Here is a 27,350-nt window from a genome sequence, read left to right as displayed (position 1 = left end):
TGTCTTTTCTACCTTTGTACTCACAACTTGGAAACTGAAGATTAGAAGCTTGAAGATAGAAAAATCCCTCTCATAGCTGAGAAACAGACCGGAGAACAGAGAGAGCAGACAAAGGGGACACACACCCAAACATTCCCTCCCTCTGAGCTTTGAAAAATCCGGTTTCCTGATTGGTCCTCTGGTCAGGTGTGTGGTTCCCTTTGTTAACCCTTTACAGGTAAAAGAAACATTAACCCTTAGCTATTTATTTATGACGGGGGGGTTGAAGGGGGGGTGGCTGATGGGGTGGGGGGCTCTATGATGGTTCTGAGCAGATAAGGTGAATGCTAGGAGGGTGAACTGAGGACAGTGGAGGTCAGTAAAGTAGGGGGGCTGAACTGATGGGTTAGTGAAGATGGGGACTGGGGGACTGAACTGAGGGGGAGCCAAATTGAGAGGAGCTGGATGAGGATAGAATTGAGGGGGAACTGGGGGACAGGATTAATTGCTGGGCAGGAGATGGGCAGATACTGGGGTGAGAGAGCTCCTGCAACAGGGGCCAATATCACTTTATCCAGTACATGTGGGAGAGTGGGCACCACTAATTGTTAGAGCCCTGCAAATCCACAGATACCTGCTTTATGTCCATAGATATCTGTTTTATATCCATGGACTATTGTGTATTTGTGCAGGGCACTGCTGATTGTCACATGCACACCCTTGGGGTGCGGGTGAGAGGGGGAGTTCGAAAATCAAGAGCCTGACCTAAAGCAATATTTATTATTAAATTTTATGATTTTTTGGTTTAATCATGATGTTGGGGGGCCTGACTCATGATTTTTGATCTCTTGAAGTTAGGGTGACCAGACAGCAAATGTGAATAAACAGGGCAGGTGGCGGGGGGTAATAGGAGCCTATATAAGGGGAAAAAAACCAAATATCGGGACTGTCCCTATAAAATCGGGACATCTGGTCACCCTACTTGAAGTTGACAATACTGCCTGAGCAGAGAAGACAGCTTCTTCGAGCACAGGTGTCCCAAGCTACTCTGCATCAGCTAAGCAGCTTCCCCACTGGGCTCACTGAAAATGCCTTGCTTGTTTCTTCCAGCACCATTACTGGTTCTGTCCTCATGCCCCCATTATTCCTGGGGGAATTCTATGCCATGCATGCACGCAGATTTCATATCTCCCACAGGTTTCTTTGCTTCCCTGCAGAAAAATGACTTCTGACAGGGAAGCAAAGGGAAGCAACAAGAGTGGTCACACACCCCTCCCCAGCAGCGAGGGCATGTCATTTCAGGTATCTGGAGCAGCAAGGGGGGCAGGCCTGTGGATGCCGTGACTGGTGGTTCGTAGCCTGTGCCAGGCTCAGCTCCTAGTCCTGGCCCAGCTGGGCTAGGGGCGGGTGAGGACGGGATTTGCTCTTGCCTTGCAAGGAGCGGGCATGGCCAGGTCAGACCTTCCCCCAGCAGCAGCACCCCCAGCACCATTAGTTTCAGCACCACAGCTGCTGAGCCCCCCGCATCCAGACCTCCTTCACCAAGCCCCATCCCCACCTTCACCTGGACCCCCCTGCAGAGTCCCATTCCCCTTACACCCAACCCCCCCAAAAAGCCCCTGTGCATCCAGATGCCTCTGCACTCAGACCACCCACCAAGATGCTTGCACCAAGATTGCCCCACACACAACCCTCTCATCCCACACCTGAATTCCCCCCCCACACACACATTAAGCTCCTCCACACTTGGATCTTATCTGGGGGACTGGGCTGGGCATGGGAGCCAGACTCCATCCCTTTCGCTTGTTATCTTTTTGTGCCTGGCACAGAGAGCCAGGGCCCAGGATTGTTTCTGGGGCAGACCCCGGCCCTTGTGCTATATCAAGTGCAGCCTTAGCATCCATGGGCTGGGGTGGTGAAGCTGCAAAGTTATCTGCCACCTCCATGTAGCCAATGGGCTGTGCTCCCCACTGCCGTGCTGCAGCCTCCACATTTATTTATCAACAAAAATTTGTAGAATTTTAAAATATTGTGCACAAAGTGGTTATTTTGTTGGCACAGAATTTTTCATTGTTCAGTGCCGAATTCCCTCAGGAGTAGGGTGACCAGATGTCCCGATTTGATAGGGACAGTCCTGATTTTTGGATCTTTTTCTTATATACACTCCTACTACCCCCACCACCCTCCCGATTTTTCTGGTCACCCTACTCAGGAGTGTCCCAGCCAGACCTGGCTCCGGGGGGGGGGGGGGGGGGGGGGGGGGGGGGGGGGGGGGGGGGGGGGGGGGGGGGGGGGGGGGGGGGGGGGGGGGGGGGGGGGGGGGGGGGGGGGGGGGGGGAGAGGTTATGTCTCTTGTCACCCTGCTGACTGAGGGAAGATTGTGACAACGTGCTGCGCTGGGTCACCCTCCAGGCTTGACCCGCCACCGGAGGAAGGCACTTGGCAGGCCGCACAGGCCCCCGATTTAGGATGGCTCCTGCGGGCTGCCCACGCTGCGCTGTGCCCTGACCTGCCAGGGAGAGGCGGGACCCAGAGCGAGCGCCCAGCCCGGCGCTGGAGGACTGTGACTGAGCGGGGGAAGCGGCTACCCGAGCTGCAGCCCAGGAACGTCGCCAAGCGGGGCCTGTTCGGCTCCGGGGCTGGGTCCCGGGGGGCCGGTTAGCGCGTGACACGCGCGGGGACCCGGAAGTGGTTGCCGGGTATCTCTGCATGCGCCGGCTCCTGGCAACTGGCGAGAGGGAGGGAGCGAGTTCGGAGCCTCTGGCCCGGACGCAGCGGGGAGCAGCCCCTGGCCGCCACGATGCTGAGGGGGGCAGAAGAAGGGCAGGTCACCGCAGTCACCAGAGCCCTGTCAGCGGGTAGGTGCCTTCCCTGCCCCGCTCCCCACGGGCACCCAGGACCACGCGGCTCCGCCCCCGCCACCGCCCCGCGTCATTTTCTGCGTTCCCGGCCCCCTCCGGAGCGCCGGCTCCCGCTGAGGGGGCTCGGGCCGGGGCGTGACCGTGCAGCGCCGCCCCGGCTTTCCCTGGCAGCTCCTTGCTCACGCCCCCCGGGTCCGCGCTAAGTCACCGAGGGACTCTGGGCGTGACCGTGGGGCTGCTTGGGTCACGCCCCGCGCCCAGCAGCTGTACCGAGAGAGCCCAGAGCTCCGCTTGTCCGAGCCAGGTCACCCGGGCCTCCGCGAAATGTAGAAATCCTTGGGACAGGACTGTATCCCTGTGCAGCGCCAAGCAGAATCCAGCACTCAAATGCCCCTGGTGCCAGCCAGACACATGCCCCCTCCTACAGCCTGCGATATGCTACCACCTATGGCCACCATCCTGAAGACACTTTGGCATGTGCTTAACTTTATTGCCTTTCACTTCATGTAAACGATTGCAGGATCCTTAAGGAGCAAGGATGATTTATAGGGTTCCTACAACTGTAACAAACTTGCAGCAAGTGTTGTTGCATAGGTTTCTCCAAATAAAGTTTCCTTTTTTGGCAAAGTCCTGTTTGACTGTGCTAGATTTTAAGCAATGATTGCCCAGGCCATTCCTTTAACAGGAAGCCAGACACTGCTAAACTTAAATATGTGCTGTCAGTGCCAAACCATTGGCATTTTTAGGGAGTTAATGAATAAGTAGTGGAGTACTGTACATAGAATGTCCAATACAGTATTTCAAGATAGACAAAAGCAAGTATTTAAACTGGTAGTTTAATTTGGGCATGCTGCTCAGTAAGCAACCCTTCCATTTCTCATAGCTATTGCCTAGGGTCAACAGCCTAGGAACTTTTATGGGGTGAGGAATGCTTTTGTTTGCTTGCTGACTTTAGGACATGATCCTGCAAGCAGTTACACACGTTTAACTTTACTCCTGAAAATAATCTCATTGAAATCCAAAATTAAGCACATGCTTAAGTGTTTTCTGGATCAGATCCTTTTTCTGTTTAATTCTGAGCAATTTATTATCTAAAAGAAGAGGATTTAAAAGTCACTGTTATATAGTTGAGGCTTAAAATGCAGGTTTTGCAAATCTATGTTATATAAATAGAAAAGCATTTAGCTCATGAAGTACCCTATTTTATTTGGTTTTGTTGTATTTGAACATTACTCTTTAGTGGTTTTAATGCAAAGATTGCGTTATTATGCCAGTGAGTGAAATTAACCAATCTGATTTCATTGTCACAAGGGAGTGATGTGTAAAGAGTTAACATCATAAATGATAAGAGTTAAGATTAACTTCAGTATTTTACTGTTAGCAACCTCCCCTTTCCCCCCATGTTCATGACAAAGGAAATAATGTTATTTAAAAATAAGATTTAACTTGGCATGTCCTTCTAATTTGGTGACATTTCAGCATTTGAAAATACAGTAATGCACTTGGCATAAACAAAGTAATGGACTATTTTGCAAGTTGATACAACCTTTGATACAAGTTTTATTAAATGTGAATTAAAATGTCTCCTGGTTGTGATATCTGATTAGACATTTGGTGAAATACTTCTGGGTTCAGGATGGAAAGAAAATTCTAAACCAGAAAATGAAGCTAAGTTTCTCTTATACTTTTGTTTACAGCTTCTGTGCTTTGTCAAGTTGAACCTGTGGGAAGATGGTTTGAAGCATTTATTAAGAGGAGAAGCATAAATGTTTCTGCCTCTTTCCAAGAACTGGAGGATGACAAAGAGCTCTCCGAAGAGTCAGGGGATGAAGAATTGCAGCTTGAGGAATTTCCTATGTTAAAAACACTTGATCCAAAGGACTGGAAGGTATACAACTAACGTGAACATTAAGTTAGTTCTTTTGCTAGAAGCATCACAGCAAATATATCTAAATACTTGTTCCTTTTCCTTTTCTCATCTGGATTTTCCAAGTTCTTTAGCCCTATAGCTTCCTTTTTGTATTCCACAGGTAGTCGGGTGACTAAGGATTGGTCTACACTGGGAACCTACATCAGCATAGGTATATCTTTCAGGGGTGTGAACAATCCAAACCACTAAGAGATGTAGCTATGTTGACCTAACCACTGGTTTAGACAGTGCTAGGTTGACAGAAGAATTCTTCCATTGACCTAGCTCTAGCTTCTGAGGGAGGTGGATTACCTGCGCTAACAGGAGAATCCCTCTTGTTGGTGTAGGTAATGACTACATTGAAGTACTACAGCAATGCAAATCCAACAGTTTAAGTGTAAACATAACCTAAGTGAAGATAGTTTTACAGAGTCTCAGTAACTTTCCTATTGTTAAGTAGACTGTGAGCTGGTCCACAGTACAAATTAAGTTGGCTTATCTATATGGCTCAAGACTATAAAAACTTTCACACCCTGTGCAATGTAAATAAACTGACCTAAGCCCCAGTGTAGACACTCCTAGGTCAACGGAAAACTTCCATCAACCTAGCAACCACTTATCAGAAAGGTGGGAATACTACAGCGACAGAACTTCTGTCTACACTACCATGGCGCAACTATGCTGCTGTAACATTTCTAATGTAGACGTACCCTAATAAATGCCTTGACGCTCCATTTCTTGCTTAACTGGGGGTGCAATTAGTGAACTGATTGGCCTGAGATCCAGTCCTAAACCACTAAAATCAAGTGACGCTCTGTAAGAAAATGTTGTTTTTCTTCTTCTGGGGAATCCAGGCACCTTTTCAACATAACATTTCTTGACAATCTGAAGTACGCACTCATCTGTATTTTGTAAAATCCTATAGCTATATGAATTTGTGTTAAACTGGATGCATTTTTATAACAATGGCTTATTTTGTAACTACTCAATTTGTAGTTTGGCGTTGTAGTCTGGGAGAATTGTTCAAACTGCCTTTTTCTAATCTTTACACACACAGAGGAGATAGCTTCTTTTGTGAGGAGCACAGAGAGACAGCAATGTAAAGAAACCTTTCAATTGGTCTGCATATGTGATCTTGTTTTTAAAGTCCATAAGAGAATTCTACTAGATTACAGGTAGCTGTGGTTATTAATGTTTATATTTCTTTATCAGAATCAAGATCACTATGCAGTTCTTGGACTGGGACACATAAGATACAGGGCCGCTCAGAAACAAATCAAAGCAGCCCGTAAGTAATTGCATTTCTTATTAGTGGTGTTAGGACAGAGTATTTTTTATCTAGTGTTTACAATTCCACATTGTAAATACAAATATGTACGTACGCTGTATGGACCAAGAGTATATTCATTTCACTTAAGAGTGCTCACTATAAAGCTGGATTTGTTTCACTTACCAACTTTTTCATTCATCTCAGACATCTAAAACCTGCAGGTCTGAAGGTTTAGTGAATTTCAAACACCTCAGACAGAAATCTTCAGACTCTGTTCTGAGCTTTCTGATCTAGCTTTGCTTTTCAGACACAACCTTGACAATATAATCCAACCCACTCTTTTTGTCTTCTTTAGTTTGCAGTCAGCCTAGCTGAGAGAATAGCACTTAAAGAAACAAGATCTGGTCCCTTCAGCTGAAGGAGGTTGTTACCTTTGAAGCCTATTTATGAATACCTACATTGTAACATTGGTTAACCGTTTAATTATTGAATGTTATCAGAAAAATCTAGTTACTGCTCTTATTATTCCAGTCTTTCAAATTAATGTCACATGGGAATAAGGCTGTAACTACTGAATTAGCACATAATCAAAGGTTTTGTTACATATTATTTGATGTTGTGATAACTTAGATTATTGAGAAGTTTGCTTTTCCCTGATTTGAACATAAAAGGGATCTTTACTGTGTTGTCCGCAGAAAACGTATTTGGTTCCTGAGGTCTGGGTGTCAGGGTAGAGCAGGTAGTTAACAACCTTTAAGTTCTCATATGCTAAGCTAATGTTACAATCTTCTTAATATTACAGTTAATTAAGCAATAAAACAAGGAAGCTCATGCAGTTACACTGCTTAGTGACATGACACAAGTTTACCATAAGGCATGAAATGTGATTAATCTGTACAGTTCCATGTTCTGGGATGTTATATGGCATTTATACATTTAGAAATTTAAAAAGCAGTATCTGTCATATTCTAAAATTGTAATTAGTGCTTTAAAGTAATACAGTAAAGAGAGAACTTTGTAGGAGAAATAGTAAAATATTTAGCTGAACAGTGTTTAAAATTGTTATGCTAACTAGTTAATGACCTTTGTGAAATAAATTGATGGATTTAGGGGTTGATCCTGCAAACACTTAGGCATGTGAATAAACTCATTGTCTCCAAAGGGTTAACCCATTGTCTTGTGTGCGTTAAGACAGTTTACTCTTGAGTGGAAATGTTTGTTCCCAATGGTCATGTTCACTTTACATGAACCACAATCCCAATTAATGCTAATTACCATATTTGTTAACTGTTTTGACAGAAAGGCCAAGGACTAAATAGTCCAAGGAGCCTGCAATACCCTCTCCTCAGAGGTGGTCCTATCAGTACAGAGTTAGGGCATGTTGGAGTGAAAATGAGAGAGCTTTCACTCTTGATTCATCCACTGTTCCTGTTCTGTGAATTAGAGGGTTTAATATGGTTCCTTTCACAATCTGTAGATTTATGTAATTACTCCAGTACTGCTTCATATATCTGATAAATGGGGTAAAATGCATTTCCTGGGCTGGTTCCAGTACAACTTTGAATGCTGCTGAGCTCTACCACTGAAGGGAGGCTGCAGCTGGAACTTGTAGCAGAGGGGTTAAAATAACTAAATACGGTTTCCTCTTGGAAGTCTCCACTACAGTCCTGTGGTTTTCAGCTTTAGTAAAGATTTCATATGTGAAAGAACAACTTAGAATTTAGCGCTCTCCCGGTTTAGTCCTTGATCCTGAAAAGACTGGCACGCACACTCAGTTTCATGCACTCTGAATAAAATTAAGCATATACTTACGTCTTTTCAGGATCGTGGCCTTAGTTATTTTCCTTAAAAACTGAATCTGCAATGAAACTCCTGTAAAGGGACACCATTGATTTAAAAGTCACGTTCTGTCTAAATTATTTTTACCTACTCTAGTTACAAGTAACTCCTAATATTGTAAACTGAAGAATTTTTGTATGTATTTTAAGTTTGTTGAATTTTTGCATTTGACAGTACTTTGTACAAAGTTTGTTTTATAGTTTTTCCTCTGTAATCAGTAAGATCCCAGTCCTGCAAGTTACTCTAGGCAGACCCCTGTGCCCCAGCAGAGCTCATTGCAGGTTTAAGGCTGCAGTCATTGGGAAGATGCCAGGGGGTTGGAATCTTAGAAGTCCCAGAGAAAGTGGTGCTGGTTCCAGCAGATTGGAAAGAGAGGTAAAGATAGTCTGTAGTTATGATTATTTTGTTTCCTGGCATAGGGTGGAAACATTTTTTAACTAACACTGGATTCTAATTTTCAGTGATATTATTATATTCAGGAGGGTCTATTTACTCATTTCGGTTTCCTTCCTGATACTAAAAAAAAATCTGAACAAAGAAATGCAGATCATGATTATGGTGCTGTTTTGTTTATTTTCCAAATTACAAAGTGAAACGTAGGTGGTGTGACGTATCTAAACTCAACTTATTTGTTGCTAGATAAAGCCATGGTTTTGAAACATCATCCAGACAAGCGAAAAGCTGCAGGAGAGCAGATAGGTGAAGGTGACAATGACTATTTTACCTGTATAACTAAAGGTAAGAGATTTAGAGGAAAATGTAACAGTGCTAGTTTAATCTGACGTTAAGTATTTTTACAGTGCTTCAATTGTAGTTCTTACTCTTTGCATAGTTTGATGGATAGCTGTAAAACCAGAAAAAATTTAGTTTACCGTTTTATCAAGTTGTTTCAAGAAGTAGACTCAAATTAAAATAGCTTTCCTTCTGTTGGAAACAATTCTAGAATAGCTCCTCTTATTTCACAGCTGACCTGCAGAGCATCGGTTTCCCATTTCATGCCAAGTGATAGGAGAGGGCAGTTAAAGTAGATTCTTTATTAGCAGCAAAGAGTCCTGTGGCACCTTGTAGACTAACAGATGTATTGGAGCATGAGCTTTCGTGGGTGAATACCCACTTCATCGGATGCATATATAGCAATATATACTAACATGAACCAATAAACGTAGCCATGTATCTCCTAAAATAAACTGGCATGCTACTATGCCAGGTAATAGACTAATTTGAAGGGGGAGAAGTCACTAGCGGTACTAGGACCTGTCTTCTTGTGCAGTTGCTCTGCCAATTGAGCTAAAGAAGCTGATACCCTAGTTCAAGTCAGCAGACACTGTTATCTATTACCCATAGTTCGCCAAGCAAAGCCAGGTCTTGTGCTTAACTCAATAGCATTTACCTGTCTATAACATGATAGATAACTTTGGAATACGGCATCTGATCAATTCCAAACTTCCAGGAATGTGCTAGGCATTAATGGGCATAACCTTGTAGAGCTGGTCAGGAATTTTTCAACAAAATGTTTTTAGTCAAAAAATGCCAGTTCACTGAAATTAAAACTTTGCATGGGAAAGAATCAGTCCTGACAAATTTCTGTACTTGAAAATTTTGAAAAAAGTTTTGAAATGTCATGAACATCCCATTTTGAAAACAAAAACCTTGTTTTTCTGATTCAAAATAAATTTCATTTTGAAATTTGAGTTAATTACAGTACAGACTTTTGTTAAATGTCAAAATTAAAATGAAACTTTCAGAATTACCTAACAAAATGTTTTGGTTGACCTCACGTCTTTTTTTATTTTGATTGATTCATTGATTGTGAAAATTTATTGAAGTTTTGACTTCTTATCCCAGTTTGAGATGGAGGAGAAATTTCTGACATCTCAAATTTTTTTGTGGGATAGGAACATTGTTTCCCACCCAGCTCTATGACCCTACTGATTTTGGCACAAATTGGAATACCGGAAAAGCCAGATTCAGGGGGAAACTAGAGTCCCAGACTGCCTGGTGCTGCTGTGTGGGGAGATTGTCCATATCTTGCAGTCTAGTAGAAATAACAAAGCCTAAAAGGGAGGGTTTGTAGAGTGGAAGCAGAACCTAAGGGTGTAGGGGGAGGAGGGGCCACAGTGATGGGGCAGTGGCTGTGGGAGAAGCGGGGACCTGTGCGGAAGAGGGGAATGAAGGAGGAAGCAGGGCCCTGGAGGTGAGTAGTGGTGATGGAGTGACAAAGCAGGGAGCCAAAGGGAATAGGAGTGGGGGTAGATGGTGATGAGGAAAGCAGGGACATGAAGCAGGGGAGCCGGGCTGATGGGTGTAGAAGCTGGGAGATGGGGAAGGGAGATAAGTTGACAGAGGAAGGGGAGGCACACAGACTCTGAGAGGAGGGAATACAATGCAGGGATGTGGGAAATGCGGGGGTACACAGAGACCCAGACATAGGGGTGGGGAATGAGGGTTAGTGGTATGAGGGGAGGGGGACACATGGCCCCAGGCATAAGGAAGGGGTGGGGCAGTTGCAGGAAATCCCTGAAATGGAGGGGGATGAGAGGTAACATGTAGGGTGGCTGTGGGGTGGAATAGAGGGATGCGCCAAGCCCCTGTCTACATAACCTGCAAAGTGAATGACCCCCTAGGTATTAATGGCCATGTTAGAATGCTGCTTAATGCTCCATTTTGAAGTTCCAGTGACACTTGCAGCAGAAGATGTAAGTACTCCAGTTGATAGCTCTTGTTATTGCCCCGATCCTGTAATCAGACTTGCACAGACAATTCCTAGGGAAGCCCATGGGACATCACACAGGTACAAGGACCTGTCTACATAGATGTGATTACAGAATCGAGGCTTAAAGGTGTTTCACCTGAACTCCCAGTGCACTGGACTGAATTTGCCATTAGTTTAACATAATTTGGTTTGCCATTTATAGCTGTACTTTAAGGGTTAAATTTGTTGGCTGTTTTTTTATAAGCTTTTTCCTCCTCTTCAGTGCTTTTGTTACTGACCCTTTTCAGGAGTTGACAGCAAATTTCTTGCAATCACAACAACAAAAATGTTAGAAACACAGAGGTCTGAAATATGGTGGATTTTTATTTTTAAGTGTTTAGAAATTTATCTAAAACATTTCCTCCAAGAAGCTCCTGTATCTTACATTCATTTCCAACCTGGTGTTTTATGGCCTTTAACTTTTTTCTCCAGCTTATGAAATTTTGTCTGATCCTGTGAAGAGACGAGCATTTAACAGCATAGATCCTACTTTTGATAACTCTGTGCCTTCTAAAAGCGAAGCAAAGGAAAATTTCTTTGAAGTTTTTTCACCAGTTTTTGAAAGGAATGCCAGGTAAGCTATGTCACAGTCATTCCAGCTTCCATCGCCACTGCATGGGAATCAGCCATTTGCAGTTCCATATGGCATTATGATTGTAACTAGTTGTGACGAACTGGGACTGTTCTTAATGTTTGCTCTGAACACTGTGTTGGTGCCTCAGTGTCCCCTATGCAGTTCTTAAGTATCTAGGTGGTGGGATAAGGGTGTGTGATTGCTACAGAGGAAGGGGCCAGTGCACCTAAATGCTGGGCACTCTGTCTCCTAGCAACTGATGGCCTGGGCCCCTCCTCTGCAAAGGTGCCAACTGAAAGTGTTGGAGACAAAGGGATCAGGTGACCTCCTGGCCCGGGAAAGGAGCTGAGCAGAGAGGAGGGGCTGGAGGGGGGTTAGTCTGGAGCTGGCTGGGGACTAGGAGTGAAGGGCAGACCTAGGGGTCTGGCTCACTGCCCCCCAGAATGGACCCGGCCGAGGGGTCTGGTTCGCTGTATCTACAAGCTCTGTTTTAGACCCTGTTCCTGTCATCGAATAAACCTCTGTTTTGCTGGCTGAGAGTCACGTCTGACTGCAAAGTGGGGGTGCAGAACCCTGTGGCTTCCCCAGGACCCCGCCTGGGTGGGCTCGCTGTGGGAAGCCCACGGAGGGGCAGAGGATGCTGAATGCTCCAAGGAGAGACCCAGGAGGTGAAGACGTGTGAGCTTCTTGCCCTGGACAAGTCTGCTCCAAGGGAGAGGAGGCTCCCCAAAGTCCTGACTGGCTTTGTGGGGAGCAGTTCCAGAGCATCGCCCGGGGACTCCGTGACACTAGTGGGTTCTTTCCCCAAGATTTTAAGTGTGGCTAGGAAATATAATGATTTAGCAAGAGTTTAGTTTAATTATGTCTCAGGGTAGCGGCTCCTGTATTCTTCCTCTGTGGTTTCCTTAGGAGCACCAACTTAAGGTTTCCATCTCCCAGCCATCACCTCTTGGGAGGGAGACCCCCATCTCTCTCCCTCTTGACCAGGGTTTTAAGGTTGAACAGCTCCCTGCCTTATACTAATATCCCCAGCAAAGCAGTCTGCTTAAAAGCCAGCACCTGTGCTTTTCTTTTCTCTTCTTTCTGAGTGCTATGAACAGTGTATTGCCAGCAGTTACAAGATACCATAGAGCTCTTTCTAAGTAAGCACATTTATTGTTATGGTAAAAGCATTACAGAGAAAATATATAAAAAAACAATAAACAGATTTAAATACAGACTAAACAAAGCAAGAGTCACCCATCAGTCTTATGGAGCCCTCATAGGCCAAAGTCTTTCCAACACTTCCGCAAAGGTTGGGGCCCCTTTTGGGTATAAGGTATTGTCTGTTTGGATAAGAAAGAAGGCCCTGAGTCAGTGTAAACACAGCCTTTTTCCATCAAAAGTCCTTTCTTTGTCTGTTGGTATCTGAAAAACTCAATTTGAACCAGTATATGCAATCCTCCCAGGGGGGTTGTATCTCTCTTGAAGTGTTTACAACTTGAATTATTTGCCTTAATCATCCCCCGCTCTTTTTGGTTCTTGGAGGAGTTGTGGTAAGCCTCCCTCCTGAAATTGCATATAATCCCTGTCCCATAATAATACATTAAATTTAATACACTGTGGTCCCCAAATATATTGCATGAGATTGCAATTAGAGCAGTCAATTAATTGCAGTTAACTCGTGATTAACTCAAAAATTAATTGCAATTAAAAAAATTAATTGTGATTAGTTGCACTGTTAAACAGAATACCAATTGAAATTTATTAAATATTTTTTGATGTTTTTCTACATTTTCAAATATATCCATTTCAATTACAACACAGAATACAAAGTATGCAGTACTCACTTTATTTTTTATTGCAAATATTTGCACTATAAAATTGATAAACAAATGAAATAGTATTTTTCAATTCACCTCGTACAAGTACTGTAGTGCAATCTCTTTATTATGCAAGTGCAACTTACAAATACAGATTTTTTTTGTTACATAACTGCACTCAAAAACAGAACAATGTAAAACTTCAGAGCCTACAAGTCCACTCAGTCCTACTTCTTGTTCAGCCAACCGCTAAGAGAAACAAGTCTGTTTACATTTACGGGAGATAATGCTGTCCACTTCTTAATTACAATGTCACCTGAAAGGGAGAACAGGTGTTCATATGGCACTGTTGCAGCTGGTGTCGCACCTCCTCATTCTCTCAGAAGAGTGATATGCTTCCCTTTTTCCCAGAATTTAAGCACAGCTGCTGATTTCCTTCATTGGCTTATTAATCAGTTGCTTCTCTCTGCAAGGTTGCTGTTGCATTGACACTGTCTCTGTGTAGTCCAAAAAAACCCATGTAAGAGATAACTAGCAAATAGGAACCTAGACTGAGTTTAATTCAATTTTGTTTTATAAGACTCAGTCTTATGCCCTTTACAACTTTCATTTTAAACAAGGTTCAATTCATTGTTACAGATGGTCAAATAAGAAAAATATTCCTAAACTGGGGGACATGAACTCTTCATTTGAAGATGTGGATGCATTTTATTCATTCTGGTAAGTTAATGCTTCAGTTTATAGATAAGATACTGTCACTTTAAAAATGTGCTATGCTGGATGTTAAGAGGTTTGCAGAGCTGTACATCCTTGGTTGAAGTCTCCTCTGGGCTGGTAGTGGTCTGAAGTGACCCAGTGGCTCTTTGATGCCTTATAATGAAACAAATTGATTTCACTCTAGTTCATAGTTAATATGTCTTCCACATAAAACCACCACACAGTTGGCACCCTTGTTGGCAATCTGACCAGAATAGCCAGGGTTTGAATGAGTGTGGTGACGAGGCTACCTTCCCACACCTAGAAAATCCAGTCTGTGAATTACTACTGGCAACTCCACCCTGTGCTCTTGGAGGGAGAGCTACTCTGCTTACACACACTGGCTCTGTAATAACAATTTCAAGAAGTAATACTGAGTCAGATTGGTAGAAGGGATTAATTAACAGCAATTTCCAACATACACCCTGTAACCTAGTTTGAGCTAAAGTTGACTGGCACTTTTTAAAAAAAAAAAGTAAAAGTAACAAATTGCAGTACCAGTCAATTTATACACAGTCAACTCTGTCTTTCCCCTAGCCTGTTCCCCTGATGTGAACATCCAATGATTTCTTCTTCTGTCCTCTGTTCTAGGTGAAATAAATCTACTACTTCATTTCTAGGTTACTTTCATCTTTACTCTTTGTCAGTTTGTGTATGACAATTCAGCAGGGGAAGAGATGTCTTGTTGCTAAAGCACAGACCTCAGTGTAAGGAGATGTGGCTTCTATTTCTGGCTTTGCCAAGACTCCCTGTGTGACCTTGAACTCCGCCTCTATAAAACGAGGATAATAATAACTGTTTGCTTACCAAGTGCTTTGAGATCTTTGATTGAAAGACGCACTAGAGGGACAGAGTAATTGTTGTTAGTAATGCTACAACTGGTGTTTTCTTCATAAAAGAAAGAGGCTAAAACATTGACGTAAGACTGGGTGGATAGGCAGTTTCTATAAATGGAAGAAGACTTAAGAAAACCACAGATGCTAGTTAACTCAGAGGGTCTCTGGCATCTAAATAAACAGAGGTAAAATACATTTAAATGAATTTAAAAACAATGATTCACAAATGGACTGACAGCATCTAGTTCTATAATATTTACAAATAGCTTTTCTTGAATTTGGCAAGTTGACTGACTGCAACAATGTTGGTCTGATTGCTAATGGTCTAACTGTATACTAAAACCTAACATTAAAAATGCAGACATTTTTAAAGTGGCTTTATCTTTTTGTTTTATCAGAAATTGTCTCACCTGCATTGTTTTAATTTTGCATTTACTATAGGTATAATTTCGATTCTTGGAGAGAGTTTTCTTATTTAGATGAAGAAGAAAAAGAAAAAGCAGAATGGTATGTAAGTAAAATGTCTTTGATAAGGAGCTAACTGATTATTACAGCAAGACTTTTCACCTTGTAGTTAGGCTGTAAATCAGGGGAAAGGAGGTAGGAAGGATAGTCTAGTTATTAGAGTGTGGGACTGGAAGTGAGGAGTTCTGAGTTTTATTCCAGGCTCTGCCACTAACTTGCTGTGTGATCTTGGACAAGTCACACTCTGTGCCTCTATTTCCTCATTGGTAAAATAGGAATAATTCTTGTGTACATCACAGGTGTGTTTATGAAGTGCTCTGAGATCCTCTGGTGGCAAGACTATACAGGTGCCAAGTGTTTATTTCTTGTACATTTGTGTAACTTCAGGCTATGATCTCAACAGAGCTCAAAAGCAAAATTGGGCCAGGATGGTACTGGCGATTCAGTAGGTAACACTCTCCTCTCTGAATCAGCACTGAGGATGGAAGTGATACTGTTTGTATTTAGACAGCAAGTTGCTGGCATCTTGATGCCACTAAAGATCCCATGACACTCAGGAGTAGTGATATTACTGAATTGTCCTGACCAAGTGCCAATTGTTAATTACATTCTACCTACTTTAACCTTCCAGTAGTTGTAATTCGTAGATTCGCAGAATTTAAGGCTAGAAGGGACTCTCAGATCATGGTCTGATCTCCTGTATATCACAGGCCGTTTCATTTTACCAACTTACTCTTGTATTGACCCCACTAATTTGTGTTTGGCTAAAGCATATCTTCCAGAAAGGCATCCAGTCTTGATGTGAAGGCACTTGCATCATTCTATATGACTGCCCTGCCCTAATCCTTAATAACCATTCCACCAATCTTTGTGTCATTCATAAATTTTATCAGCACTGCTTTTATATTTGCTTCCTGATCATTGATGAAAATGTTGAATAGTATCTGGCCTAGGACTAATCCCTGTGGAACCCCACTAGAAGCACCCCCATTCGATGATGATTCTTCATTGATTACTAATTTTTGAGATCACTGAGTTAGTCGGTTCTTAATCCATTTAAAGTGTGCTTTAATATTGTATAGTGCTAATTTTTCAGTCAGATCACTGTACTGTGTAAAGTCAGTTGCCTTACAAAAGTCTAACTATATTACTTTACCCACCTTGTCTCTCTTACATTTACACAGTCACCTTTATCAACCAAACTTGTAAGCTTGTCAAAGAATGAAATAGGTTTCAGGTTTCAGAGGGGTAGCCGTGTTAGTCTGTATCAGCAAAAAAAAGAAAAGAAAAAAGAAACAACGAGGAGTCCTTGTTGCACCTTAGAGACTAACAAATTTATTTTGGCATAAGCTTCTGTGGGCTATAGCCCACTTCATCAGATATATGGAGTGGAAAATACAGTAGGCAGGTATAAATATACACCACATGAAAAGATGGGAGTTGCCTTGCCGAGTTGGGGGTCAGTGCTAACAAGGCCAATTCAGTCATGGTGGATATGGCCCATTCACAACAGTTGACAAGAAGGTGTGAGTATCAACAGAGAGTGAGGGCTCCGGGTAGTGCTTACCTGCGGGGGGCTTCCCGGAAGTGGCAACATGTCTCTCCCTCAGCTCCTGGCTCTGCCCACAGGCACTGCCCCCACAACTCCCATTGACCGTGGTTCCCGGCCAATGGGAACTGTGGAGCTGGCAGTGTGCGGTGCTAGGAGCTAGGGGATATGTCACCGCTTCCGAGAAGCCGGGTAGGGAGCCTGCCAGCCCTGCCAACTTCCCCCTGCCCTCCCAGAACCAGCGGGGGTCTCAGGCTGCTCCCACCTAGGCACCTGCGGTGCCCCCCAGACCGCGCGTGTGCACACACACCCAGCACTCGTGGCACCCCCTGTTCCGTGGTCCCCCCATGAGCATCTGTGGCACTCCCAAGATTTAGCCAGGAGTATAGTACAAGTCATGGACAAGTCACGGTCCATGAATTTTTGTTTACTGCCCATGACTTGTCCATGACTTTTACTAAAAATACCCATGACTCAAACATAGCCTTAGTGATAGGTAACAGTCAGCATGGATTTGTCAAGAACAAATCATGTCAAACTAACGTAATAGCTTTCTTTACCAGGGTAACAAGCCGTGTGGATGGGGGAACCAGTAGATGTGGTATATCTTGACTTTAGTTTTTGATTTTGCCTCTCATTACCTTCTCATTAACAAATTAAGGAAAGATCGCCTAGATGGAGCTACTATCATTATTTAGTCATGGGTATTTTTAATAAAAGTTGTGGACAGGTCAAAAATTCATGGCTGGTGACCTGTCCATGACTTGTACTATAAATACCCCTGACTCAATGTTAGCTGGGGGGGCCGCTGCTCTAGGCGGCCCAGGGGAGAAGTGGCACTGCTGAAGGGACCCTGGAGGGAGCCACTGGTTGGGAGTGTCCTCGGAGGGCCAAGCTCTGGAGAGAGGCACCAGGGCCAGTGGCACTGGCTGCCAGGGACTGCCAAGCTGTGACTGCTTCCGCTGCCCCTGGGACCACTGCCCGGGCAGTCCCTGGGGCCAGCCGCATCAGCCACTGCCCGAGCGGTCCCCAGGGCCAGCCAAGCGGCGGCCGGTGCGGCTGACCTCAGGGCAGCTCCAGCAGTGGCCGGTGCAGCTGGCTGCGGGGCTGCCTGAGCGGCTGGCTATGGAGATGCTCCAGCAATGCTGGTGCAACTGTCCTTCTGACCGCCTGAGCAGCTGACCCTGGGATCAGCCTCATGGGCCGCTGCAGATGTCACAGAGGTTGCAGAAAGACACGGAATCTGTTACTTCCGCAACCTCTGTGACAGATACAGAGCCCTAACTATAATGTAGGTATATAACTGGTTGGAAAACCGTTCCCATAGAGTAGTTATCAGTGGTTCACAGTCAAGCTGAAAGCATATTGAGTGGGGTCCCACAGGGATCGGTCTTGGTCCTGGTTCTGTTCAGTAGCTTCATAAAAGATTTAGATAATGGCATAGAGAGTACATGTATATAGTTTGCAGACGATACCAAGCTGGGAGGGGTTGCAAGTGCTGTGGAGGATAGGAATAAAATTAAAAATGATCTGGACAAACTGGAGAAATGGTCTGAAGTAAATAGGATGAAATTCAATAAAGGACAAACGCAAAGTTTAGGAAGGAACGATCAATTGCACACATACAAAATGGAAAATGACTGCCTAGGAAGGAGTACTGTGGAAAGGGATCTGAAGGTATAGTGGATTCACAAGTTAAATATGAGTCAACAGTGTAACATTGTTTAAAAAAACAAACAAACATCATTCTAGGACATATTAGCAGGAGTGTTGTAAGCAATACTTGAAGTTCTCCATCTGATAAGATGTATCCAGTTCTAGGTGCCACATTTCAGGAAAGAGATGGACAAACAGGAGAATTTCCAGAAAAGAGCCAAAAAAAAAAAAAAAGACTGAAGGTCTAGAAAACATGACCTGTAAGGAAAGAGTGAAAAAACTGTTTTTGTTTAATCTGGAGAAGAGAAGACTGAGGGGGAACATAATAGTTTTCAAGTCCATAAAAGCCCATTACAAGGAGGTGAAAAATGGTTCTTAATCTCTGGTGATAGGAAAAGAAGCAATGGACTTAAATTGCAGCAAGGGAAGTTTAGCGTTGACATTAGGAAAAAAATCCTAACTGTCAGAGTGATTAAGCACTGGAATAAATTGCCTAGGGAGGCTGTAGAATCTCCATCATTGGAGGTTTTTAAGAACAGATTAAACAAACACCTGTCAGGAATGGGCTAGTTAGTCCTGCCTTGAATGCAGGGGCCTAGACTGGGTGACCTATTGAGGTCCTTTCCAGTCCTTCAGTTCTGTGAGCCTATGATTACTGAACTGTCTTCCCGCAAGACTGTGTAATGTGGTTGAGCTGTTGTGCAAGGGTTCAGGGTTTGCACTTCACCTTTGTGGGCCAATAGCTTATGCTCCTAAGTCTGCTTTTACTACAGTTGAAATTTGAAGCATCTGCAAATTGGTTCTTATAATGGAATTCCTGACAGACCATTAACAGTGCTGGTGATTGGCAGAGCTGAACTAACACCATGCCTTCCAATTTGTAGTCGAGATGAGAGGAGGTGGATAGAAAAACAGAACAGAGCAGCCAGAGCACTGAGGAAAAAAGAAGAGATGAACAGGATAAGGACATTAGTTGGTAAGTATAAAATCTACCTTTTTAAGAAGAGACGTTTGGTAACTAGCAGTGAAAATGGCTACTGTCTCCTTTCATGGACACAATGCTTTGTTTCCTCTGCTAGACAATGCATACAGCTGTGATCCTAGAATAAAGAAATTCAAGGAAGAAGAAAAGGCAAAGAAAGAAGCAGAAAAGAAAGCAAAGGTCGAAGCAAAACGAAAAGAACAGGAAGCAAAAGAAAGAGTAAGTTTGTAAATTGTTTATATGGGTTGAGAAACTCAGAGACTTAAATGTACCTGATCACCTGCTTCAGCTTCCAGATCTGAGAGAGGCCACATACTCAAAATTACACCGAGGCCTGAGATTTGCTATTTTCAGTCTTGTTCCAGTGCCAAAAAGGCATTGCTATATTCAGGGACCAGTGACCCTTTTAAGAGTGAGATGTGAGCAGAACACAGCCCTGCCAGCCAGGAACTTCTAAAATCAAATCCCTGTTCAGTACAGAATTTCTTTAGTGCCTCAAGCAAGTCCCATTAACATTTGTGGCATAGTTGCCCCATCTGTAAATTGAAATGATTTCTTACTTTATAGGAGTGCTCTATGGACTGATTGGTTATTATCTGTAAAGCCCTCTGAAGATGAGCAGCAGCATGCACTTGCTAATTCTAGCAATCTGAGATAGCTGCTACTAAAATCTTAGTGTGATTGAAGAGGTTGGGAAGCAAAAGATGCCAATCCAAATGATATGATTTTAAAAATCATATTTTGCAGTCCACCAGCAATAGCATTTCAGAAGAGCAGCACAAATGCTTACACAACCATTAGATTTTTCGAAGGACTGGTCCTGAAGCAGGAATAAGATTTCTTCTAAAATGTAAATCTGCAGTGATTCATGTCCACACTACCCTCCTTGGGTCAGTGGTGCAGATCCCCACCAGGAACGCCTCCACCCAACCAGTGTGGGGAGCTGAGAATCCGGTTTCTCAGCTCTGCTGGCAGCTCCCTGCTGGGAGCCCAGTTGCCCCACAGGCTCCCAATGGACTCCCCCCCCCTGCTCTCCATTCCCCACTAGGAGTTGGGGAAGGCACCCAAGGCTTCTTGCCCCCAGGGAGCAGGGTCCAGCTGCCTTGGCTCTCCTCCGTCTCTCCTGCCCCCCTCCCCCCCCCCAGGAGACAGGCAGCCTTGTCATTTTCACTGCTCACCCAGAAGCCCTGGCTCCCTGTGAGGGGGGAGCCACCAGGGCTTCTCAAGCTGCCTAGCTCTCCAGAGGAGCAGGGGGCAGCTGGGTTCTAGCTGCCCAGCTTTCTTGTCAATTTCTCAGCACCTGTCATGAAATCAACAAGACTGCCAACAGTGGATGTAAGGGACACTGTGTCTACACAGACAATGCATCACCCTAACTACACCAACATAGGTCTTATGTGGGTGGAAGGCTGTAGTGTAGACACTGACATAATTAGGTCAACATAAGCTGCCTTATGTCAGCTTAACTATGTAGTGTAGATCAGCCCTTAGAAACTGGATATCTTCAGTGCTACTGAGGTATTTGTTAATTAATGCCAGGCAGCATGCGCGTATGTGCTTGCGCATTCACCTTTTGTTTATTTCTTAAAGGGTCAATCTTCCAAGCATTTAAGTATTGATAGTTTTATTCATCTTGTTAAAATAGCGCATCTTGTGCGTTTTACTCGAGAAGACCTACTACATTTTTTTCCCTTTGATTGCAGCAAAGACAGGCAGAATTAGAAGCAGCACGGTTGGCTAAGGAGAAGGAAGAGGAAGAAGTTCGACAACAAGCACTGCTGGCAAAAAAAGAAAAAGATATACAGAAAAAAGCAATTAAGAAGGAAAGGCAAAAACTGAGAACAACGTGCAAGGTATAGATGTCGTCATAGCTGAATATAAACCGTATTAATGAACTTGTCGCACCCGGTTAGACCAGAACTTTTCCTTTTGTGCCAAATCACTCATGTATGTTTATCCTTATAAATGGAGGTGGATGGTGGAAACTGTGTCCACAGGTAAAAGTGTTTTTTCTCCACGTGTCAGAAACACTTGTATTGTTGTTTACAAGTAAATGTCATTATAGATTTATTGAATACAGAATCACAACATGAAGAGATGCTTTGGTCTGTAAAGGCAAACCAATGTAGCTTTATGAAGACTATCAACTAAAAAGCAAAATATAAAAGCACACAGCCATAGTCCAATTTCAGTTACATGAAAAACATCCAATTTATTTTAAGACTATTCAGTCCAAGTTATAGTGATACTGGTTTGAATTTCATTGTCCTATGTCTTCAATGGAAAACATGTATTTCTGCTTTCAGAACTGGAATTACTTTTCTGATAATGAGGCAGAGTGTGTTAAAATGATGGAAGAGGTGGAAAAGCTTTGTGATCGTCTTGAACTAGCAAGGTATGTTTTCCTGACCCTCTTTACTCTATTTTTTGATATCCATCTTTCTAATAGATCTCCAATATAACTTAACAATTTATTTTTAGTCTGCAATGCTTGAATGAAGCACTTACATCCACGACAAGGGAAGGAGGAAAGGCTGCTATAGAAAAACAGGTAATTATACATGGTGTCAAATCAATGTAATGAAAATATTTAGATTAACTAAGCTTTCCTGACTCTCTGATTACATCTAAACAAGTTGGATATTAACTTAAGATATGCATCTGAGACTAGGTTCTTTACATGATAAGAATGGCCACCAAGACCTGTTTCATAACACAAAGAAACGAGACTTTGCCGCTACTTCCACAATAAATAGCATAGGTCAGGGTTAGTCTAATGCACTGGTGCCAGCGGAGTAAGAGTTTATGCATTTTAGATTAGTACCTAATCATCACAGTCAGTAACTAATGTAATATCCCATAAAATTTTAGATAAGGAAGTTCATATTCCTCAGCAATAGCGAATTACTCTGGGAAAGATGGCCCAGTCCTTGCTTATCATCGTTATGCAAACAAAACCTAGCCTCTGTGCCAATGACCAAGAGTCAGCAGTCAGCCTAGACTTCCCCTACAATATTGTTGCTCAAATACTGGAAAAGTGTCTAGTTTAATTTCATGAGTTTGCATGCATTATGAATCAGTTTTTTTGGCGTGCCCATGAGCATGTTTACACATAGCTATATCTATGTCATCTGTTGGGGAAATAATGGTGGAACAGGTAGACTCTCTTTCCATAAGTGTGATGTGTAAGAATAAGAAAACCAGGGAAAGTTGAAGGCTTGAAGCAATTCCAGTAGCTGAAAATGTAGAAGGGACTTTCATATTGGATTTGTGGAAGAAAATGTTAAAATTAATTGATGCACATTTTTGTTCACCTAGATAGAAGAAATAAATGAACAGATCAAGCGAGAAAGAGAAGAAGCAGAGGCTCGTTTGCGCCAAGCAACAAAGAGTTCAGAGAGATCAACAACCGGTGGTGGAGGTGGAAGTAAAAACTGGTCAGAAGATGACTTACAGTTATTGATTAAAGCTGTGAATCTCTTCCCCGCTGGGACTAACTCAAGGTACTTTTTCATGTTTTAAATGTAAAAGACAATTCAAAAAAAAACACCCGTTTTCCAACTGGTGGCATTCCTCGTGAGATTTCAGAGCATCTGAAACAGTATTTTGCTGTAGAGCCCCTACAATGTCCCTCCATGCACGCTTTAGAGAATCCCTTCATTTTATCTCAGTGCAAGGCAGGGCAGAGATCTTAGTAAGAGGCCAACCCAACCTCAATGCAATTTAATAGAAAAGTTCTGCACTCCATTTACTGTGGACGTAAAGTAGCATATTTAGTTTCCAAAGAACTGAGAGTGCTAAGGATTATAGATATGCTATTGCAAGCACGGACCTCGCTATAATTAGCTAAGAAATTAAACATCTCTCTCACTGCTATTCTACCGTATGCTATTTTGCACTGTTTGTTTTCCATTCTTGGTGTAGGTGGGAAGTTATTGCCAATTATATGAACTTGCATTCTACTACTGGAATAAAACGAACAGCAAAAGATGTCATCAATAAAGCAAAGAGCCTCCAGAAACTTGGTATCTTTATTATCTTTGTAAGATGGTCTGCGTGCTTCTATATTATTTATGTAATAAGTTATTTTTCTTTAAATGCAAAACAAAACATTCATTGTCCATTCATGAAAACCGTTTCTATCTTCACTGAGTGAAAGCAGATGCCCTTATTAGCAAAACCACTTGCCTTAGCTCATTCTGAATGGAAATCATCTTTGTCAAGATGAATTTTTAGATCAGTGCTGCTGTGATGAAGAGATTTTACCATGAAATAGAAACAGGCCTTGTGCAATGGCTAAACCACCATGCTGTGTTGTTGAGATGCAGCTCAGTTTAACATGGATAGCATTGCGATGGTTCAGTCTTAATCGTTACTGAAAATAAAAACTCGAAGAACACCAAGACATTCCTTTCTTCCTGCTCAGTATTCCACCAGACACAGTGCATTATTTAAAGGAGTTTCTCAGTAACTTTGTACCAAGCTACTTGCTGAGACAAGAAAGAGACTTAAAATGATGGACAATATCCTGAGTACCTGCTGATAGAGCTAGTATCCACAGTAACGCTTAACAGATTTAGAGCCTCATCCTGTAGTCATCACTCCTGGGAACAATCCCAATTGGCATGTGATTAGGGCTGCAGGATCAGACTCCAGGTGCCCTGGAAAACAGCTTTTATGGTACAGTGTAAACATTAGAACAAGACTGAAGCTGTTGGATATGTCACTCACTCACTCTCACTCATGCCCGTCACCCCAATCGGGGTATGGGCCGCCAACCACAGATCTCCAGAGTCTTCTATCCTGGGCCATTCGCTCTAGCTGGTTCGAGGTATAGCCCATTTTTTTGCTATCAGCCTGAAGGTCGCGTCGCCAGGTGTTTCTTGGACAGCCTCTTTTCCGCTTGCCTTGGGGGTTCCACTGCAGTGCCTGTCTGGATATGTCACTTTTGGATTAATATCTCACCTAGTTTTCATCTAACAACCCTTATTGCTGACCTTTGAAATGAAACATTACATTCATCTTCAAATTATCTGAATGCTAGCTTTAGGCTTATCTGCTAGATGACATGTTAGGCATTATGTATGGCTTTTTAAACTTCCCAGTGTGGTCTCTGGTCTTGTCAACTAAATGAATCTGTATTGTCCTCAGACCCTCATCAAAAGGACGACATAAACAAGAAAGCTTTTGATAAGTTTAAAAAAGAGCATGGAGTGGTACCTCAGACAGAGAGTGCTGCACCTTCAGAGCGATTTGAAGGTAAGGCTGTAAGAGAACTATTTTCAGCCCTTCACAAACAATTCTATGCCTATAGTTATGCTTGATAAAAGATAGTGGCCCAGATTCCTCTTTGGATATCTGCAGGTGCAATAAGAGCCATACTTCAGTGAGTGCAGAATATGGCCAAAGAATGTGTTGGCCCAGGACACTTATCCATTTGTGGCAGCTGTCAGATTTAATGCAGTTTTGTGGGGGGGGTCTCTTGTCTCTCCTAAAGATCCTTCTCACTTCCCCAGAAGCAACCTGGGCCACTAGAGCCACGCTGTCAGGAACTGTGGGGTTCAGGAGATCCACTATAGGGACAGAGACGGTATGGGCCCTCTCCCCAGATGAGCTTGGCTTTGCATAGAACCCCAAGATCTGCTTTGGACACTTCCATACCTAAGGGGCTTTCCTAGGGCTAGGTCTACACTAGTGTGGGAAGTGGACCTAAGATACGCAACTTCTGCTATGCATCGACTCCGCTTCCACCTCTTGCCGCAGTGGAGTTCCAGAGTCGACGACAGAGCTATCGGGGATTGATTTTATCGTGTCTATACTAGATGCAATAAATAGATCGATCACCATACCCTAGGAGTGGATGATCACTTCCTTACTGAAATGCAAAGGGAAGCAGCTATAGGCTTCTAAGTGGTTTAGAAAGCATAAGTTTCCTAGGAATATCAGTTTCTTAGCAGCATTCTTGCTAGCTCATCCCATGGCAGGGGCAAAGTTTTATATAATCAGGGGACTTTTGGCTAAACATCTAAATTTCAATCACTATTCTCATTTATCAATGGCTTTTTATAAAAACAGGACTAGTCACAGATTCAGCCCCTTGGACTACAGAAGAGCAAAAACTTTTAGAACAGGCTTTGAAGACATATCCAGTAAATACTCCTGAAAGATGGGAAAAAATAGCAGCTGCTGTCCCAGGCCGGTCAAAAAAAGACTGCATGAAGCGCTATAAGGTAGGAAATACTGTTTTGCCTTCATCCCCTGATTATGTGGTTAGTCTGCTGCAGTCTCCACAACTGCCAGAGCTGCTGATTCTTCAAGAAAAACAAGTTGTAAAAATTACAGTTGGTCCCAGGATATGAGAGAGACAAGGTAGGTGAGCTAATAATCTTTCATTAGACCAGCTTCCGTTGTGGGAGGGATAAGCTTTTGAGCTTCGCAGAGCTTTCATTCAGGTCTGGGGAAAGTAACCAGTAAGTCTATGCTAAATACAATTTAGAATAGATTGTGAAACAAGTATCGGGGGGTAGCCATGTTAAGTCTTTAAGGTGCCACCAGCCTCCTCTTTGTTTTTGTGCATACAGACTAACAGATTTATTTGGGCACAAGCTTTCTTAGGTAAAAAACCCACTTCTTCAGATGCATGGAGTGAAAATTACAGATGTAGGCATTATTATATGTGAAGAGAATGCCTGCATCTGTAACTTTCACTCCATGTATCTGAAGAAGTGAGTTTTTTTTACCTAAGAAAGCTTATGCCCAAATAAATGTTAGACTTTCAAGGTGCCACCAGCCTCCTCGTTGTTACTGTGAAACAAGAGGTTCATACATGCTGAAGGAGACTGCTTAAAATTAAGTGAGCAATAAAGGTATGTTACAAATTGTTATGAGCCATTATGACACCAATTTGTAACATCTTATTGACTGCTAACCTTTAACTGGCCTTCATTTTAAGTGGTCTCCTGCATCTTGTATTCAGCTTAAGCTATGTCTACACTTAACACTACAGCAAGGGGAGGGGTTCTTCTGTCACTGTAATTAACTACTGCCTCTTGGAGAGATGGCTTAAGTAAACAGAAGAACTTGCTCACTGACCTAGTACTGTGTACATGGGGGGGTATGGGTGACTTAACTACATCACTCGGATGTGGATTTTTCACTCCTCTGACCAAAGTAGCTGGGTTGACTTAACTTTTTAGTGCACCATTGGCCTTAGACACTCCAGTTACCTTCCTCTGAAGAGCTCTGTGACATCTCTTCCACCAACAGAAGTTGGTCCAAATAAAAAAAAAATTACCTATCTTGTCTCTCAAATTAAGGTTAACAGGCATGACAGAGTAATGAAAGGAGGAAATTAGCCATCCAAGCTGTATCGTTGTAGGAAAGGGAGCATAACTGTGACTAGTCATGTCACATATTGGCTTTGGATATTCACCCTCTGCTTTCTCAGAATTATCCACTCAAATGAATACTTGTATTTTCCAAAGGCAGGCCACTGGCTAGCCAAAGTCCTATTTTGGTTGGCAGAGTTAAGTCACCATCTGATTAGTTATCTGACAGTTTAATTCACTAAATATACAGAGTTGTTTCTTTTCTTTTACTCTGCAGGAACTTGTTGAAATGGTTAAAGCAAAGAAAGCTGCCCAAGAACAAGTGTTGAATGCTGCTAAAGCAAAGAAGTGACTTAATGACAATCTGTGTGCTGTTTTATAATAAAAATGCAAATACTGTACATGTTTTTATTCTTTACACAAATAATGTTAACATTCTGAAATTAGTTTCTCCAAGTACAAGAGGGTAAGGAATAACTGTCAAGGTGACTTCCCCCCTAAGTGACGGTTATGTAATTGTTGGACACTGTTTCCCATGGGAGGGCTTTTGGTACTGAATTTGGATTGGAGGGGGAGGGCGGAAATCAAATGTCTGTCTTCATGCCTTGTGACAACTGCTTTAGAAATCTGGTATCCTCATTAAAACATTTATCATGTGTTCCTAATCACGTAGCCAGTACATGCCACTATGGATTCTGTTGTAATCTGGAAGCTGTTCAATCGGACCTGGAAATGAAAAAAGGTTAGTCAAGACATCCATTTAAACTGCAGCTTGGGATGGTGAGGAAACAG

At 42.9% G+C, this 27,350-nt stretch overlaps 2 protein-coding genes across 5 annotated transcripts in view; one reads left to right on the top strand and one right to left on the bottom strand.

Annotated features, from left to right (window-relative positions):
• PMPCB (peptidase, mitochondrial processing subunit beta) overlaps window positions 1-27,350 on the bottom strand; it is a 267,948-nt gene that overhangs the window by 229,138 nt on the left and 11,460 nt on the right. For 2 of the 3 annotated variants that reach the window (XM_032774527.2, XM_032774528.2), the window contains exon 13: window positions 26,924-27,284. In XM_032774527.2, the coding sequence (XP_032630418.1) occupies window positions 27,220-27,284 (65 nt within the window). In that variant the 3' untranslated portion in view covers window positions 26,924-27,219. Of the gene's footprint in view, window positions 1-26,923; window positions 27,285-27,350 lie in introns of those variants that run through there. The other variant, XR_012655654.1, reaches the window with a different exon arrangement.
• Window positions 2,665-26,959, top strand: DNAJC2 (DnaJ heat shock protein family (Hsp40) member C2). Of its 2 annotated transcripts, XM_032774524.2 has the most exons (17): window positions 2,665-2,837; window positions 4,538-4,728; window positions 5,962-6,037; window positions 8,498-8,596; window positions 11,043-11,184; window positions 13,626-13,706; window positions 15,020-15,085; window positions 19,133-19,224; window positions 19,328-19,449; window positions 20,934-21,083; window positions 21,537-21,625; window positions 21,712-21,781; window positions 22,549-22,733; window positions 23,155-23,255; window positions 24,382-24,489; window positions 25,306-25,460; window positions 26,836-26,959. In XM_032774524.2, the coding sequence occupies exons 1-17, from the start codon at window positions 2,780-2,782 to the stop codon at window positions 26,908-26,910; spliced, it is 1,860 nt and encodes a 619-aa protein (XP_032630415.1). In that variant the 5' UTR covers window positions 2,665-2,779; the 3' UTR covers window positions 26,911-26,959. The 2 variants fall into 2 exon arrangements, with proteins under 2 accessions (XP_032630415.1, XP_032630416.1); XM_032774525.2 differs by lacking the exons at window positions 25,306-25,460; window positions 26,836-26,959 and having other exon boundaries at window positions 23,155-23,272; window positions 24,382-24,484.

The sequence above is a fragment of the Chelonoidis abingdonii genome, chromosome 1 (genome assembly GCF_003597395.2).
Source record: "Chelonoidis abingdonii isolate Lonesome George chromosome 1, CheloAbing_2.0, whole genome shotgun sequence".
Lineage (NCBI taxonomy): Eukaryota > Metazoa > Chordata > Testudines > Testudinidae > Chelonoidis > Chelonoidis abingdonii.
This window is presented reverse-complemented; position numbering and strand designations above follow the sequence as displayed.